General features: G+C 39.8%; 1 protein-coding gene across 10 annotated transcripts in view; it reads left to right on the plus strand.

Moving 5' to 3' along the window:
* Positions 1 to 3,551: 3,551 nt before the first annotated feature.
* RAPGEF6 (Rap guanine nucleotide exchange factor 6) overlaps positions 3,552 to 17,874 on the plus strand; it is a 142,513-nt gene continuing 128,190 nt past the window's right edge. For 6 of the 10 annotated variants that reach the window (XM_045576315.1, XM_036424572.2, XM_036424571.2 and 3 more), the window contains exons 1-4: positions 3,554 to 3,855; positions 12,465 to 12,535; positions 14,105 to 14,161; positions 16,535 to 16,618. In XM_045576315.1, coding sequence (XP_045432271.1) covers positions 3,787 to 3,855; positions 12,465 to 12,535; positions 14,105 to 14,161; positions 16,535 to 16,618 — 281 coding nt within the window. In that variant the 5' untranslated portion in view covers positions 3,554 to 3,786. Of the gene's footprint in view, positions 3,856 to 12,464; positions 12,536 to 14,104; positions 14,162 to 16,534; positions 16,619 to 17,874 lie in introns of all 10 variants that reach the window. The other 4 variants (XM_045576314.1, XM_036424584.2, XM_036424586.2 and 1 more) reach the window with 2 other exon arrangements.

Raw genomic sequence — 17,874 nt, forward strand, 5'->3', positions numbered from 1 at the left:
CATCTGTCCTTAGTGTCTGCTCTGCTGCAGTGATTCAGCCCTGAGTAGGCTGTTGGGAAGCTGCCTTAGTCAGGCTGGGTTGATTTGGGCAAGAGGCAGAATTAGACAGGGGGCTTTTTGTAGTGCCTGTTTTCATATCGTGTTACACTTATCACTCTTACATTTGACCAAAGAGAGTAAAGTGCACTGTTTTAAAGCAGAGGAAATAGCAAATATTTGGGAAGCATCCATCAATTATTTTAGAGATTTATAATTGGTACCTGTGTTGATATTTGCTGTTTTCTTACTTTTTTGAGAAACATAAAGGAATGATTTTGTTGATGAGAAATAGATACAGAAAATTTAATCTGAGTTTAATAGTGTTTCCTATCAGGTCCATTTTGTTTCTCAGACTAGAATGGTTTCCAACTACTATGTGGTGACAGATGAAGATATACAGGATTTCTTTATGTGTCTTTGCCAATGTGGATGATAGGGGAAGAATAGCAAGTGGGACCAGACCAAACCTGACCTGAAGGTGCAGTGAGGGCTGGGGAATTGCAACTCTGAATGAGAAGGACTTACTGGTATAATAAAGTAAAATAAGGTATGGTAAGGAGTTAAGCACTTTTTCTTTAAAAAAATTTTTTTTTTAACTTTTAAAATTAAATTTATTGGGGAGACATTGGTGACTAAAATTACAGGTTTCAGGTATATAATTCTATAATACACCATCTATATAGTGTATTTTTTTTTCTTTTAAGATTCAACCAGTTTTTATTTTGCCAAAATTTAATAAATTACTTGAAATCAGAATCATTTTTTTCTCTTTCACATATTAATGCTGGTGAATCCTGTTTTAGAGATTGCCTTTCATCTCGAAATAACTATGAAAGCTTTCACGTCTCACTTTTTCCCCCAGCATATCAGAGCATAATATAAGATAGTAATATAATATTTAGGTATGTGTATAGTTTCCATGTATATTAACAGTTTTTAATTGTTTTAAAATAAATCTTAATAAAGTTATGTCTATATATTTAATTCATTTTTCCTTGTAAAGTACTATACAGAAAAGTAATTCAGAAGCCCCCTCCTCCATGTATCCTATTCTCATTGAAGTCCTCCCCTTCTCATTTTTATAATTACCAATTTGACTTCTTGAACATCATTTTCTTGCTTTCTCTTTATAGATTTATCTGAGTATGCATCTCTAAGTGATATACTTTAATTTTGCTTGTGTTTGAACTTTGTCTATATGTAATTATATTTTATTTTTTGTGTTTTGATTTTTTCTTTTAACATTATGCTGGAGAATCATCCATATGCTAGGTAGTTGATATTCTGATGAACATTTGGATTATATCCTGTTTTTGGCTATTTTGAACAAAAGAACATTTTTGTACTTTTCTGTTGTACTTGGGTATTCTTTAGAATATATATCACAGAGTTGACTTGTCATACAGTATGTTAAGTTTCCACTTTACCAGATACTTTTCCCCCCCAAAGTGGTTTCCCAATTTACAGATAACCAGTTTGTGAGAGTTCCTGTTGCTCCACATCTTCATGAATACTTAAATATATTTCCAAATAGTTAATGGAAGAAATTGGCTTTTATAAAAAACCTATTAAATTCTTCTGACTTGATTACTGTTTTAGAGAAGTCACTTCCTAGAGGTAAAGTAATAGAATATTTCTTGAATTGGGCAGGCAACATCTTAAGTGTTTCACATGAATTTTCTCACAATCTTAAGAGAATTCCAAAGCAATAGGTACTTATTCCATTTTATTTTTTAATTTGATATTTTAGAGAAAGGGGAAAGGAGATAGAAACACTGATATGAGAAACATTGATTGGTTGCTTCCCGCATGGGGATCCAATGGTAACCTGGGTATGTGCCCTGACCCAAATAGAAACCATGAATGACCCTTTAGTGCTGAACCACACTGGCCAGAGGTAAACCAATGTTCAGAGATAACTTCACTGGAGTCTCTTACTAGAAACGACGTTTTAAAGACACAAATTCTGGTGTTTGTCCCTAAAGTCTAAGCTAATGATCATCATGCTTTATTTCTTGTTCCCTCTTTCAAATACTATTGTTGTGGCTCTGAAAACTGATCCGTGAAGAATGGAAAAGATAACCTTTATGATCTTAGGCAGACCTTTGAGAGGATATATTTACACACCTACACACAAAATGTTGAAAATGGGTCTTCAGCAAGAGGCAGCTGATCGATGTTTCTCTCTCATCGATGTTTCTAATTCTCTTCCTCTCTGTAAAAAATCAATAAAAAATATATATTAAAAAAAATAAAATGGGCCGTCAATGCTTCATGATCTCTCCAAAATAACTTGCTTTCCAGAATGTCTGAGCCATAACCATTTTAAGATTTTTGTCCAATACTCAAAGATGTGTGCTAATACCGTATTATGTTGTAAACTTAGTTTGAGCAAGCCTAACGACCAACGGAAAACAAAACCCTTATCAACATCAGCCATTATCGGGTCTTAGAAACGTAAATGTCGCAGCCTGAACTCTTTAAAGTCTAAAAGGTCATTTTTTTTCTGACCATCCCATTAAAAAATTACCGTGAATAACGTCATGATCATAAATGTATTGAGCTGTGGTAATTGCTGTAAGCAATAGTAAAATGTACCTAGATGTGATACACAGCCCCCGGGGAGCTTAAAATTCAGTGGGAAGGACATATCTATGGTGGCTCCAAAGTAAGCAATTAGTGACCAATGGGGCCCATCTATGCATTAATGAGATAGAGATGCAAAGGAGGATGAATTTGGAAATGACTGTTAGTGATCTGGTGGAAACAAGCCTCTGCAGGTGGCCGGCTGCCCCGATAGTGGTCTGTTTTTCTTATCAATGGGCCAGTTTGTTGGGAAACTTGTATGCAAAATGTAGTACAAAAGCAGTCACTAGAATCCAGGCAACACAAGCCCTGCTGCCTAATGAAGGGGTTGGACGGAAGGAGGTCTGCCCTGGACCCTGGTTATGTGAACGGTCAGACTGCCTTTGCCAACCAGCAGTAACTGCTGGCAACAGGCAAGGCGGTGGTCCACCCGCGTAGCTGTGATTTCTCTGCCCTGATCTCAGGATATCCTCCTTCTGACAAGTACTTGGTGGGGCTCTTCCACAAACTAGTCATTACCAGAAACGTCGATACGAAGCCGCCTGAAATTGTTTGCTAAAAGGTGGCTTCGACTTCCGTACCTTCCCCGAGGGCGGGGCGTGCGCCTCGGGCCTGGCCACGCCCTGGGCTTCCGGATCTGGGTACAAACAACTCCAACTACAACGCCATCCCCGCGGTTCGGTCTCCACGAGCTATTTCTCCCTCCGCGGGTATCCGGGCCCTCCAACCGGAAGTCCGAGCAGCCCAAGCCTCACCTCCGAGGCGGATCCCGTGAGAGGTTTAGGTGAGGTCTCGCGACGCGTGTTTAAATCTCAGGAAGAAGAGCTGCGAGAGGGTTAACCGAGCCGCCCCAGTCCTTACGTCACCGCGGAGCCACGCCCTTGGGCGCGCGTTTCTGGGCGCGCGCGCGCGCGCGGCGCCTGCGCACTCGCCCTCCCCCTCCTCCGAGCTAGCTCCTCTGGCCAGTCGCGCGTGGGCTGAGACCCTGGGCGGGTGTTGCGAAGGCTTGTTTGTTGGAGCCGGGTGCCCGCCGCCGTCCGGAGTTGTTTCCTCGCCGGGGATGGGGTTCAGACCCCCTGCCTAGGGTGAATGGGCTGTCGCGAGCGCTGCTGAGGGCTGGCTGGGAGCTCGGGGCCGGGGCCGGGGGCCGGGGCCGCGACCATGAACTCACCCGTGGACCCCGGCGCTAGGCAGGCGCTGAAGAAGAAGCCGCCGGAGCGGACCCCGGAGGTAAGGCCGGCGGACCCGGCGCGCGTCCCGCTGTCAGACCTGAAGCCGGCGGCGGCTGTCCCCTCGGAGGCTCACACCTGCTGCCTGGGCAGAGTCTGTCCTCCGCGGCCCCGACCCGGGCCTGCCCTCGGGCGGGCGGGTGACGACCACCTTTCCTCTCCCGCTAGCCTTGCCGCCTTCCCCGCCTACCTCCCTGCCCGGGACTTCCTGGTGTTTTCCACTAGAAAGCATCATTGGCTCAGTCCTTACTTTCTCAGGGTAAAACTGTAGGTTTCTGAGTAATATTCACTCGTAGGTAAGTAGACTGGAAAACGAGATAGGAATTGTAAGTAAAGTGTAACAGCCATGTTATTAAGAGATAACATCTCTTGAAGGGTGCCTGAAATACTGTACGAGTGTTTTAAAAACGTTGCATCCAGTCAGGTGGTGAATTCTGGTGGAGGACGATGCATATTTAGAGGTCAGTTATGAAGGTACTTTTTCACACTCATTGGGAAATTTTACAATATTTTGTGCTTGGATTCAAACTTTCTGTATTGGGTTAGCTTAAATGATTTTAATTTGGCCTTAAGACTGGTTTTCAAATACATAACTAAAATCTGTTAACCTGATAGAGTGCTTAGGTTTGTGGATTTTTTGGGGGGCAGGTTTTCCTTGATTTGGAGAAGTTTCTGTAACAAGTTGTATATTTCCTAAATCAGAAAGCAAAAACTAAAAACATCGTGAAGGATTGTTGGATTGTCTTTTGCACAGTTGCAATAAATGAAGTGGAAGCTTTGGTTAATTCTTCCTAAATCACTTTTGAGTTTTTCAAAGTTTCTCAGTAACGTTGGGCTGATCTTTCGTAACATAACATTCTTCAAGCCATAATTGTAGTTAGGATGAGTAGAACTTCGTTGTTGAAGATCCCAATCTGTGTAGAAACAGGCAAACACTGTCACTCTCCAGAGTTCTTTTTTGAAATCTGCTTTTATAATCCCAAATGCTTTAATTTCCCTGATATTCTTAAAGTAATTGTGAGCTAATTGAAAGCATTCACCTTGGACAGGTGAATCTGCCATAATTTTTATATCATTAGAAAATGTCATGCAAGGCTTGCAGTATTTCCTGTCAGTTTTTTAAATACTATTTATGATACTTTCACATTTCAATGGGAACATCCTACTTTTCTCTTTTTAAAAATACGTTTTTATTCAGAGAGGAAAGGAGAGGGAGAAGGATAAAAACTTCAGTAATGAGAGAGAAGTATTGATCACCTGCCTCCTCCATGCCCTCTGCTGGGGAACGAGCCCGCAACCTGGCAAGTGCCCTCACCTGAATCAAACTGTGACCATTAAGCCACACCGGCCTGGCTCCTACTTCTCTTTAATAGCGGAATTACCTAATTTGAAATTGCCTGTTTTTGAGCCTTACGAAATTTTCTAAACTGTTCACAAAATTATGTTGGCCATTATGTGCCTTTGTTAAGTACTTTATCTTGTTTTACTGGAAAGGCAGCGTGGTGTTTGCTCAGTCCCTCACAGCGGGTATCCATCAGAGCAGCCAAGCCTCACCTCCGAGGCGCAGCCCCTGAGAGGATTTAGTATTTAAGGGAATACTAAACTACTGCCCACAATACACAGACTAAAGCATTTACATCTAGCAGCATAGCTTGTTAGAGTGTTGGCCTGCGGACTAAAGAGTCCCGAGTTTGATTCCGGTCAAGGGCACATGCCCAGGTTGTAGGCTCTGTCTCGGGGGGGGGGGGGGGGGGGGGGGGGGGGGGGAAAGAAGGGTGGTGGTGGGACAGGACATGCAGGAAGCAGCCAATCAGTGATTCTCATCATTGTTGTTTCTCTCTCCCTCTCCCTTTTCCTCTCTCCTTGACCGGAATCGAACCCAGGACCCTTTAGTCCACAGGTCGATGCTCTATCCACTGTGCCAAACTGGCTAGGGCTTGGTTGCATTTTAAATAAGATGGTCAATATTGTGCTGGTACAGATAACTCTTAATTAAAGGCATGATACACATGATGGAGTTAGCCATGGGGCTATCTGGGGAAGAGCTTTCCAAGTAGAATAGTTATTGCAGAGGCCCTAATGAGAACATGTCTGGTGCATTCAAGGCATAGCAAGAAGAGATGAAGTCAGAGAGGTGATGGTGGTGGTATAGGATGAAACATATCATGTAGGACTTTCTAAATCATTGTAAATTCTTTGACTTTTTATTTTGAGTGAGGGGACTGCCAAAAGTTTTGAAGCAGAAAAGTGACATTATCCTACTTTTAAAAAAGTTTCCTGGCTGCTTGCTGGTTTGACCGATTGCGCTAACATAATTTGTCATGGATTGGGTGTGTGATTTGAGGGAAAGTGAAGAATTGAGCATGGTTTCAGTGTTTTTGGCCTGAATAACTGGAGTATTGGAATTACCATTAAAGAGTGTTGGAACTGCCATCAGGTGGATGGGGGAAGCTGCAGAAGGAGTAGGGGTTGGGGGTATTCAGAAAATCAGTTTTGAACATGCCATGTTTGAAATGTCTATTAGAATTGTTGAGGAAAGAGTTGCATATAAATTTCTATTTCGGGAGAGAGTGTTTGGAGATAGAAATATTATAGTAATTAGCCTAAAGATATTAAAGTCATGAGGCTAAATGAAATTGCCAAGGTAGTGAGTATACATAGAGAATAGAAGAGGACCAAAGACAGTGCTGGGGCGCTTGACCATTATCCTATTCTAGAGGCCGGGTGCATGAAATTTGTGCAGGGAGGTCCCCTCAGCCCGGCCTGCACCCTCTCCAATCTGGGACCCTTTGGGGGACATCCCTCTCACAATCCAGGACCACGAGCTTCTAATTGCTTACCTGCCTACCTTCCTGATTGCCCCTAACTGCCCCCTTCTCCACCCCCACCCCCCAGCCTGATCACCCCTAACCACAACTACCTGTCTGCCTGATTGCCCCTAACTGCCCCCCCAACCCCCCGCCTGCCTGGTCACCGCCAACTCCCCCACCCCCTTGCTGGCCTGGTCACCTCTCACTGTCCCCCCTGCTGGCCTGGTCACTCCCAACTGCCCTCGTCCCCCCACCATCCTAGTTGCCCCCAACTGCCCCCTTCTGCCAGCCTGGTCACCCCACACAGCCTGCTATTCAATTGTTTGTTTGTCCTTCACTGGTCACCCCATGCAGCCTGCTGTTCAGTCCTCCACCAGTTGTTTTGTTTGTGGTGGCCCTGGCTTTTTATATATTAGGATACTAAAAGCCTAATATGCAAACCAACTGTATGGTGGAACGACAGGTGGAATGACCGGTCACTGTGACGTGCACTGACCACCAAGGGGTAGACTCTCAACACAGGAGCTGCCTGCAGGCCCCCGGCCAGCCAAGGCCAGTGCCAGCGCCCCCCCCCCCCCCCCGATTGCCCCGCAGAGGGAGGTGACCTGTAGTGGGGGGTGAGGCCTGCTGGTGGTGGCAGGGGTCACTGCCAGCTAGTAGGCAGTGCCAGGCTGGCCAAGGAGGGTGCCAGCGGGGGCCCCCTGATTGCCCCGCAGAGGGAGGTGACCTGCAGTTGTGGGGGAGGGGTGACCAATGGTGGCAGGGGTCAGGGCCAGCGCGTAGGTGGCGCCAGGCTGGCCAAGGAGGGTGCCAGCAGGGGCCTCCCTGATTGCCTTGCCAGTTGGCTCTGATCGCCAGCCAGGCCTAGGGACCCTACCTGTGCACGAATTTCATGCACCGGGCCTCTAGTAAAGGAGAAAAGCAGAAACCTGCAAAGAACAAGGATGGAAGCCAGCCGTGCAGTAGAAGAAAGAGAGAGAGAGAGGTAGTGTCCTTGGAAGCTAAGCAAATAAAGTGTATAATAGATGGGCATACAGTTCCTTCATTTATCTTATTGTTCCTTGAATACCTATCAGGTGCAAAGAATTATGAAAAAAATATACAAGTAGATAAGAATCTGTGTTTTGAAATCTTGTAATTAGGTGTTTGTATCACATCATTAATGAGTAAAGAATTCTTTTTTGGGGGGGGGCAAAATTAACGGTTCCTTTATTTTGAACCATCTGTTGTCCTTATGTGAAACCATCAAGTCAAGCATAATTGTAGTAAGCTAGACGCTGAGTGTAGAAACATGTTGAAAGTATGCCGTTTAGAGCTGTGCTCTAACAGTTTGTACTTTCCTGGCCATTTCTCCTACTTCGCAGCTTCAGCCTCCGCAGCACACTGCCTTTCTTGAGCTAGCTCTGTGATTTCCTTTTCCACTTAGCAAAGTTTTTTTTGTTTTTGTTTTTAGTGGAAAAGTTTAGACTTAAATACTCTGTGGGAAGTTAGGGCTCTAAAACAACAAAAACTATTAAGGTATTCATTTTCAAAATTGAGACCTCACCTCAAAATTCAACACTGTTCTTTTTCTATACACCCTTTTCCCCCAGAGTGAGCTCCTTATTATTCTCTTGTGGTGTAGTTCCCTTCGGAGTGCTTAATACCATGTTTTACACATGTTAAGTGATCAATAAATGTGTTAAACAAGCTCAGCCAGTGTGTCTCAGTGGCTGAACTCCGACCCGTGAACCTAGAGTTCCCTGGTTCAGTCTCCAGTAAGGGCACATGCCCAGGTTGTGGGCTCGATGTAGCTAATAGATAGTTCTCAGTCTGATGTTTCTCTCCACCCTCTCCCTTCCTCTCTCAAATCAATAAAAACGTATTTTTAAAAATAAATGTTAAAACAAAATTTAGAACTAATTTTGTAAACTGCTTATGTTAAAAAGAGACTACTTTTTAGGGCTGCTGATCATTTCTACTATGTGCTGCATTATGTTGACAGACTCCGCTATTCTGCTTTAGCTGCCAAAGTGCATTCTTTGTAGTAGTTCTTGCTTCTCGGAATCACATGATTTCAAAGTCTGGAATGGGTGTGTCCGATTGGCAGCACTTGGATCATTTGCCCAAGTCCTACATTTACAAAAGTTGGAAAAATGAAAATCTGCTGTTTTCAGCTTCCACTAAAACTTATAAGCTGAGTTATTCTCCAAAGAGAAGTTTATTTGTGGCCTGACTTTCTTGGTAGATGTGTTTTTGTTTTTTTTTACCATATTGCACTAGGAGTTTAGTATAACATTGGGGCCACATTAGCCTACCAGCTATTTTATACATATATATTTTTTGGAATGCAGCCATACCCATTCTTTTACCTACTTTTTATTTAGGAAAAAAAGTAATATTATTTAACAGTTTTCTGACTTAAATATTTTCACATAACAAAAGTTTTTATATCACCATATTACATATATATGTGTGTGTGTGTGTGTGTGTGTGTGTGTGTGTGTGTATATAATATCTCCAAAAGTGAACAAGAACAAAAAAATCAAAAGATGCCCTTTCAAAAAAAATAAGTAATGTCTCAAAAAAAAAAAAAAAAAAAGTGAAATGTCTCTCTTTTTTCTTCTTTCAGGAACCTGAAACGAGTTCCTCTCTTAATATACAAAGTCCATACACTATTTATAATAAAACTGCCCTCTGAAATCAGAGAAGCAATGAGAGAACATAAAGGCAGTTATTTTTCAGGAAAACAAAAACAGCCCAGCTCTACGTTACAATGAAAAAGAGACCCATTTAGTAATAAAATGAACACAATACTGGTCTGAAGTGCTCACAGGAGGTAAAAGTGCTGACGCTCTCTCCGAAACGGGAACGAGTGCTTATATTTCTAAAATATTGTTCAGCTACATAGAGGCCCGTATATATATGTACATATGCACTTATATATAGAACATATAAATAACTTCAGAGGGGAAATTCACATGAAGAGAAAACTTTCCATCTTCGTAATGCTTCAGGAAGGACGCCCCCACACGTGAGGGCTTGATGTGGGACATGCTAAGTGTGATATTTACTTACTTTTTAAATGGCTGTTTTCATGCTACAAAGGCAAAGTTAATACTTGTTGCAAAAACCATATAGCCCCCTCTCCCAAAACCTAAAATATATATATCTGGCCCATAATAAAAAACATTTGCCAACCTCTGATAGGTATAATGCTGATACTTCTATTCAAGCCCAGGCAGTTACACTTATAGATGCAGTTGGAGAATATTGTTCATATGGACAGATTGTTCCTCTAAAGCACATGTGTCAAACAAGGCCCGTGGGCCAAATCCGTCCCGCCAGGCCTTGCAATGTGGCCCGCACCGCGCTGTCATCACTGCACTCCGCTGCGTTTCCATCACAATGACAGTTTATGACTGTTCAGTAAACCATTCGGCCCACGATTTAGGCTGGATTTTAGATTTTGGCCCCTTCTCTGATTGAGTTCGACACCCCTACTCTAAAGTAAGGAGATTGAAGGCATACAAAAGGACAAACTTTCATAGATTTGAAGAAGGGCTTTTAGAATCTAACACTGATAAACTTGTCAGTCTCTAAGACAGACTTGAAGAACCACATATTTATTTTAAAACTTAAGCATTATATTCTTGCTTGGACTTTATAATTGAAAAGTGAATTTATAATTCTTTGTCAGCTAATCATGGCATTATCAATGGTGTATCAAAGATGTCCTCTGACTTGAGAACAGAGTAAATAATCCTATATAATAAAAACCTAATATGCGAAGTGCCTGACCGTGTGTTCGACTGTTCAACCAGTCGCTATGATGCACACTGACCACCAGGGGGCAGACATCTGGCTGATAGGTGACCTTGCTGCTGGGGTTTGGCCAGTCGGGACTGAGCCTCTGCCCTGGAGCCCTCCCGTGGCCCCTCCCCAGCTGGCAAACCTCCCGCTGCCGGCTCCAGCCGGGAGGTACACCAGCGGGGTCCCTCCGCCTGGCCCGTGCCCTTACACAATCTGAGCTGAGGGCCCCCCCCCCCCAGCCCAGGGCACGGATTTTGTGCACTGGGCCTGTAGTATATTACAAACCCCACAATTAAGTTATCTTTGTTGTTTTAAACAATTACCTTAAATAGGAAAAAAAATTCATATTTACCCATGATTACCATTTTCAGTTTTCTTCATTCTTTTGTGTAGATCCAGATTTCCATCTGGTATTGTTTTCCTCCTTTATGAAGTACTTTTAACTTTTTTTAAAAAATTAATTTTTTTAAATATATTTTATTGATTTTTTACAGAGAGGAAGGGAGAGAGATAGAGAGCTAGAAACGTCGATGAGAGAGAAACATCGACCAGCTGCCTCTTGCACACCCCCTACCGGGGATGTGCCCTCAACCAATGTACATGCCCTTGACTGGAATCGAACCTGGGACCTTTCAGTCCACAGACAGACGCTGTTTCTGACTTTTTAGGACATAATCCTAGAAGAAGGATCACTGGGTCAAATAGCAATTACATTTTTAATTTTTTGCTGAAACTCCATACTGTTTTTCACAGTGGTTGTGCCAGTCTACATTCCTTACCAACAGTGTAGTAGTTTTCCTTTCTCTACACATCCTTGCCAGCACTTGTTTTTTGTTGATTTATTGGTGATAGCCCTTCTGGTAGGTGTAAGGTGGTAACTCATTGTCTCTTTCATTTGCATCTCTCTGATGATTAGTCATTTGAGCATTTTTTCATATGTCTCTTGGTTATTTTTATGTCCTCTTTGGAGAAGTGTGTATTCCGCTCTTCTGCCCATTTTTTTGTATTTATATATTATATTTATATATATTTATATAATGGTATAAAATGGCTGGGTGGTAGTCACGGAGGGATGGAAGAGGCTGGCCTATGATAGCAGATGGGAGAGAAGGAAAGTGTCAGGCCCTTGCAGTTCGGCCCTCCCCATCTGGGCAGGCAACACGCAGTCAGTTTGAAGAGTTTGGGTGGGGATGGGGCTCAAGGGTTTGTAGGGTTCATCTGCTTTCTTTTTTTTTTTCTTTTTTCTTTTTATTGATTTTGTACAGAGAGGAAGGGAGAGAGATAGAGAGTTAGAAACATCGATGAGAGAGAGTCAGCTGCCTCTTGCACACCCCCTACTGGGGATGTGCCCGCAACCAAGGTACATGCCCTTGACCGGAATCGAACCCAGGACCTTTCAGTCCCCAAGCCGACACTCTATCCATTGAGCCAAACCGGTTTCGGCTCATCTGCTTTCTTCATCATCCTTGCTTAATTTAAGTCTTTACTGATGGCACTAGTTTGCTATCCTCTTCTTTTCTGGAAACAGAATTATCTTTTTTCTTTAAGTCCTCACCTAAGGATTTCTGTTGTCTGATAATTCTTTTGTGTATCAAAAAAAAAGGAAAGCAGCGGTGGGGAGCAGTCTGCCCTGGTATTAAGGCATTATTCTTTGGAAGTACATTTAATGTAATTTAAACTACATATAATCACTGTGCTAGAGAAAGGTTCCCCAACTCTTTCACCGAGTGAACAATAGGATTGTCTCACTGGATGAACTGAGTTATCTTCAGTGGTTAGCCAGGATGCTTAAATATTTGGGATTTTAATTTCTGGCATTAATTTTGTATAGGCCATCAGCCATACTAGGGGGAGTTGAGGGAGTTCTTTTCAGATCTCTTATAATTCAGAGATTTTATGATTCTCCTAGATCACTGTTCTAAATGATTGCTTATAATCATAATTGTTGGGGTATCATTATATTTTAAAAGTATATTTGAAGTAATCTAAAATAATTTCTATTCTTTAGGATTTAAACACTATTTATTCTTATCTTCATGGAATGGAAATATTATCAAACCTCAGAGAACATCAGCTTAGGTAAGTATGATGCTATGTTTAAGAACTGTGCTATGTAGTTATTCAAATGAGTTTAGGTATATAATTGCAGGGCCCCCTCTTTTTTAAGGACTTTTTATAGAATGAGCGTGAGGAATTTGTGTTTTTCATACCAGTTTTTCTTAGCCATGGGAATCCATATAACTTTTGTCTCCCTCAAAATCTTAACTACTAATAGCCTATTGTTCAGAAATCTTACCGATAATATAAGTAATTAACACATTTTAATATGTTTTTAATTGATTTTTTTTAAGAAAGAGGGGGGAGAGAGAGAGAGAGAGAAATATCAACTGGTTGTCTCCCATACTTGGCCTTAACGTGATTGAACCCATAACTTAGGTATGTGCCCTGACTAAAAATCATACCTGCAACCTTTCAGGTGCACAGGACCATGCTTCAGCCAATTAAGCCACACTGGCCAGGGCTGACCCATATTTTATATGTTATATACTGTATTTTTACAATTAAGTAAGCTAGAGAAAAAATGTTAAGAAAATCATGAAGAAGAGAAATATATTTATAGTACTTATTGAAAAAAGTCGGCATATATGTGGACCTGCTCAGTTCAAACTCATGTTGTTCAAGGGTCAACTGTAACTATGTAAACCAAAGCACTGCACTGTGCTAGCCTGTGAAAATAAAACGTCTTTGTTTATATTTACTATGTCAGATGCTTAATTTTAATTATGCTTAAATATAACTATAAATTACTTTTGCTCCACCCTGAATTTGTAAAAACAGTTTGTGTGCTATTAAAACTGCTATTTTAACTTTAGATAACATTGTAATTGAAATGTATTTGCCTTCCATGGCCAGGTTATCCATCTCTTTTTCTGGCTGTTTTTATTTTTATTTTTTAATGTTTTTATTGATTTAAGAGAGGGGAAGGGGGAGAAGGATAGAAACATCAAGGATGAGAGAGAATCATTGATCTGCTGCCTCCTGCCCGACCCCTACTAGGAATCAAGCCTGCAACGTCTAGCATGTGCCCTGACTGGGAATCAAACTGTGTCCTCCTGGTTCGTGGGGTGACCAACACAACCACTGAGTCACACCCGTCTGGCTGTTCCTTAAGTTTTGGGTTATGGACCAGATTACTAATTAATTCTTTGGAATTTATTATTTTCTGTTTCCTTTAAAACAATTCAAGTGTTAGTGTGTATCAAATAAGAAAGAAGAAAACTGAAAATTAGAACATTTAGTAATACTAAGCATATATTTTAAATAAAGGTAAATTTATATAATTATTCAACAGAACTTGTGTGTTGGTGCGTGTGTGTGTGTTTGCATCTGTCAGTAACTGTTCTTCACAAAAGGATTCAGTGTGAATTGACAAGTTATAGGATGTACATAAAGAGAATTATACTTGTTGCCACTTAATATCTAATTGTTTTTTAAAATGTTGCATTTAATGTATATATTTCTAAACTATTATAGTTTAGTGAAAAATGTAGTGGTAGATCTGATAATTTCCTATTGAGGTGATTATAACAGAATTTTTTAAACAAAATTTAAGATAAAAATCTTTAAAATTTTTACTTTTCAAAATAGATTAATGTCTGCAAGAGCACGCTATGAGAGATACAGTGGCAATCAAATTCTTTTTTGGTAAGTACTTTTATAATTAGCTTAAATTAATTGCTTAAATGTTTAAATATTGACTTTTAGCATTGAAATTCTGGAACAATTTCTGTAGGACAGATTGAAATATATTCACAAACTATGAAATATAACAGGCATCAAGTGTACAAAAGGTGTACTGTGTGCAATGGTTAATAATTGGGGAACTTCTGTAATATCGTCAACAATAAAATAAAATACACACACACAAACACACCCCCACACACTCACACACTGTGTAATTCTTACCCATGTGAACATGCAAAATATGCCACGTCTCAAGAAGGCTGTAGTCAGTTTTCTTGGAAAGGTGGTCATCTGCAATACTAGAATATATCTATCGCTGTCTATTAGTTTTGCCTCTTTTGAATATCATACAGATAAAATCTTCGTTGGGCTTTTTCTCTCTCTTAACTTTACAAATGTCTGTATTTCTTTCATGTTTTTGCACTCATTCTTCTTTTGTTGTTGTTGTTAAGCCTCATCCAAGGATATTTTTTCCCCATTGATTTTTAGAGAGTGAAAGGGAAGTAGGGAAGGAGAGAGAGAAAAAAACATCAATGTGTCTCACATTAATTGGTTGCCTCATGCACACACTCTGACCAGGGCTGAAAATCAAACCTGAAACCTAGGTTCATGCCCTTGACCAGGAATCTAACTTTCGACTTTTTGTTGCTCAGGCTGAGGCTCTAACCTCTGAGTAGCCGCTGGCCAGGGCTGCACTTATTCTTTTTCACTGCTTTATAGTATCTTGTTTTGTGAAAATAACACAATTTGTTTATCCTGTTAATATATATTTAGATTGTTTCCAGTTTTTATTATCATGAATAATAGTTTCTTTGAACATTTTATTCATATCTTTTTATGCTTTTATTTACTCATTCCTGTTGGTCATATTCTTTTTTGTTTTGTTTTTTAATATATTTTATTGGTGTTTGGGTTTTTTGTTTGTTTTTTTTTACAGAGAGGAAGAGAGAGGGATTGAGAGTTATAAACATCAATGAGAGAGAAACATCCATCAGCTGCCTCTTGCACACCCCCTTCTGAGGATGTGCCTGCAACCAAGGTACATGTCTTTGACCAGAATCAAACCTGGGACCCCTCAATCTGCAGGCTGACACTCTATCCACTGAGCCAAATCAGTTTCCGCCCTTGTTGGTCATATTCTTAGTAATAGAATTATTGGAACCTCACATGCTCAAATTTAGGAGATTCTAATAGAATCTAACATGCATTTCATTTTATTATCTCATTGTGATTTTATTTTACATTTCCCTGCTTAATAATAATGATGAGTAATTTTCCTATTTTTATGGGCTATTTGGATACCTACTTCTGAAATTCTGTTTCAAATTTTATCATATTTTAATTGGGTTGAATGTCTTATTTCTGTAGATTTTTAGAAATTCTTCCTTAATTCTCTATTTCAAGTTCTTTGTTGGATACTTATGTTGCATATATCTTCCCACCCTGTGGCTTTCCTTTTTACTCTAATAATGGCATTTTGAAGAAGAAAAATTCCTAACTTTCTCAATTTTTCCTTGTCATAAGTACTTTCCATATCTGATTAAAAACAAAATCTATTCCGTCCTCAAGATTATTAAGATATCCTTTTTTTTGTGTGCTACAGTGGCCTCTTTTATTATATAGACTAGTGACCCAGTGCACAGATTCATGCACAGTTTCGGCGATGAAGTAGATTTTAAACATGTTGAGTTTGAATTGTCTGTTAGATATACAAGATGACATGTCAAGTAGAGAGCCAGAAAGATATATAGTTCTTTACTCAAGGAGAGATTTTTTTTCATAAATACTAGAATCTTCTTCATATTAAAATTGATTGAAGACTTTAGGTATGGTAAGTAAAGATATTTGAGAGAAAGAGATTAGTTTAGATTATAAACTAACATCTAACAAGATTCTGGGTTTTTACTGGAGATTTAACTAAACTAAAATGCTGATGGACTTAAGTTATCTGATAATCTTTAATTTTATTCCTCCAACATAAAATGAGAGATTGGGCAGACATTCTTATGTCCTTCAGAATGACATTGAAAAGAAGTAGAGTGAAGATACATTGATAAATGTATGCATTTCAAATAATATTGTCTTCAATATACTGAAAAGTCATTAGAAGTAGGATTTCTAATATGCAGATATAGTACAATATTTAAATTAATCTCTAGCATATATGATGATTTAGTACACAAAAATGATGAATGTGAACATAGTCTGTGTTACTTAATTTGTAACGATATGCAATATTAGAATATATTTCATGTTCTGTTCTTTGTATTGAATCCATTTACATGTGAATGTGTATGTTTATTTACTCATTTATTTACTTATTTATTTAAATAGTTCAGAAACTATTGCCAGATGTTGGTACATCTTGCTTTCTGGATCTGTGCTTATGAAAGACTCCATGGTCTTGCCTCCTTGCAGGTAAGTTTACATTTGGTGTTTAGTACATGTGGCAGGCAAAGTTAACATATCTATTTATTTTATCTGTTATGTTAAACTAATTTATGTAGGATGTGTATTTTTCTCTCATTAGGTGATAACATTTTACAAATGTCTTTGCTTATTGATAATTGGCAGTACTTGGCAGAAATCAATGGGTATTTCATATTCCTTTATTTTTTAAAATATTTTTTATTGATTTCAGAAAAAAAGGGAGAGGGAGAGAGAGAGAGAAACATTAATGATGAGAGAGAATCATTGATCATCTGCCGTTTGCACACCCCACACTGAGGACTGAGCTTGAAACCTTGTTGTGCCCTACCCAGGAATTGAACCATGACCTCCTGGTTCATAGGTCAGTGCTCAACCATTAAACCATGCTGGTCAGGCAATATTTTGTATTTCTGAGGAAACATATGTCTTTAAGTTTACACCGTGACATATAAATCTGTAGTTTTTATATGAAATTTGGTCTGATTTATCTAATGGTTTCTGGATACGTTGTTCTTAATGGTTATATAGAGAGAAATATATATATATATAGTTAAGAAATTGGTTTTTGGAGAAAGGCAAACGAGATATAATAATAAATCCTGATTTTATCATTTATTAGTGATCTGACTTTGGGCAAATTTCTTGACAAAATGAGGATAATAATAGTGCCTCAAGTGTCTTATGAGATTGGCAGGCTACTACTCAAAGGTCTCAACAGAAGTTTATAGATGTTGACACGCTAGAGGCAGATTACCTGAGTTTATATCTGCACTTTACTACTCCTTGAGCAAATTACTTAATCCCTTTTTATCTAGGTTTCCACATCTGTGAAATAGGACAGTAATAGAACCTATTTCATAGGCTAATTTTGAGGAATAAATGAGTTACTATATAGTAAAGCTCTTAGAACATTGCCTGACTGTTAATAAGTAATTGGTAATTATCCAGATAGTTGTATTATCATTTGTTCTGACAGTAATTCTTAATATTGTGGGGCCTCAAATTATGATTTGGTGACATAAAATTTTTTTAGAGACTTTTTTCCAATAATGTTGAGAAGATTTTTATTTTTCCTTTATTGATTAAGGTATTACATATGTGTTCTTATCTCCCCATTGCCCTCCCACCCTCACCCCTCACTCATGCCCTCACCTCCCTAGTGTCTGTGTCCATTGGTTAGGCTTATATACATGCATACAAGTCCTTTGGTTGATCTCTCCCCTTTACCCCCAACTTCCCCTACC

The sequence above is a fragment of the Pipistrellus kuhlii genome, unplaced genomic scaffold (assembly GCF_014108245.1).
Source record: "Pipistrellus kuhlii isolate mPipKuh1 unplaced genomic scaffold, mPipKuh1.p scaffold_m20_p_8, whole genome shotgun sequence".
In the NCBI taxonomy this organism is placed as follows: Eukaryota; Metazoa; Chordata; class Mammalia; order Chiroptera; family Vespertilionidae; genus Pipistrellus; species Pipistrellus kuhlii.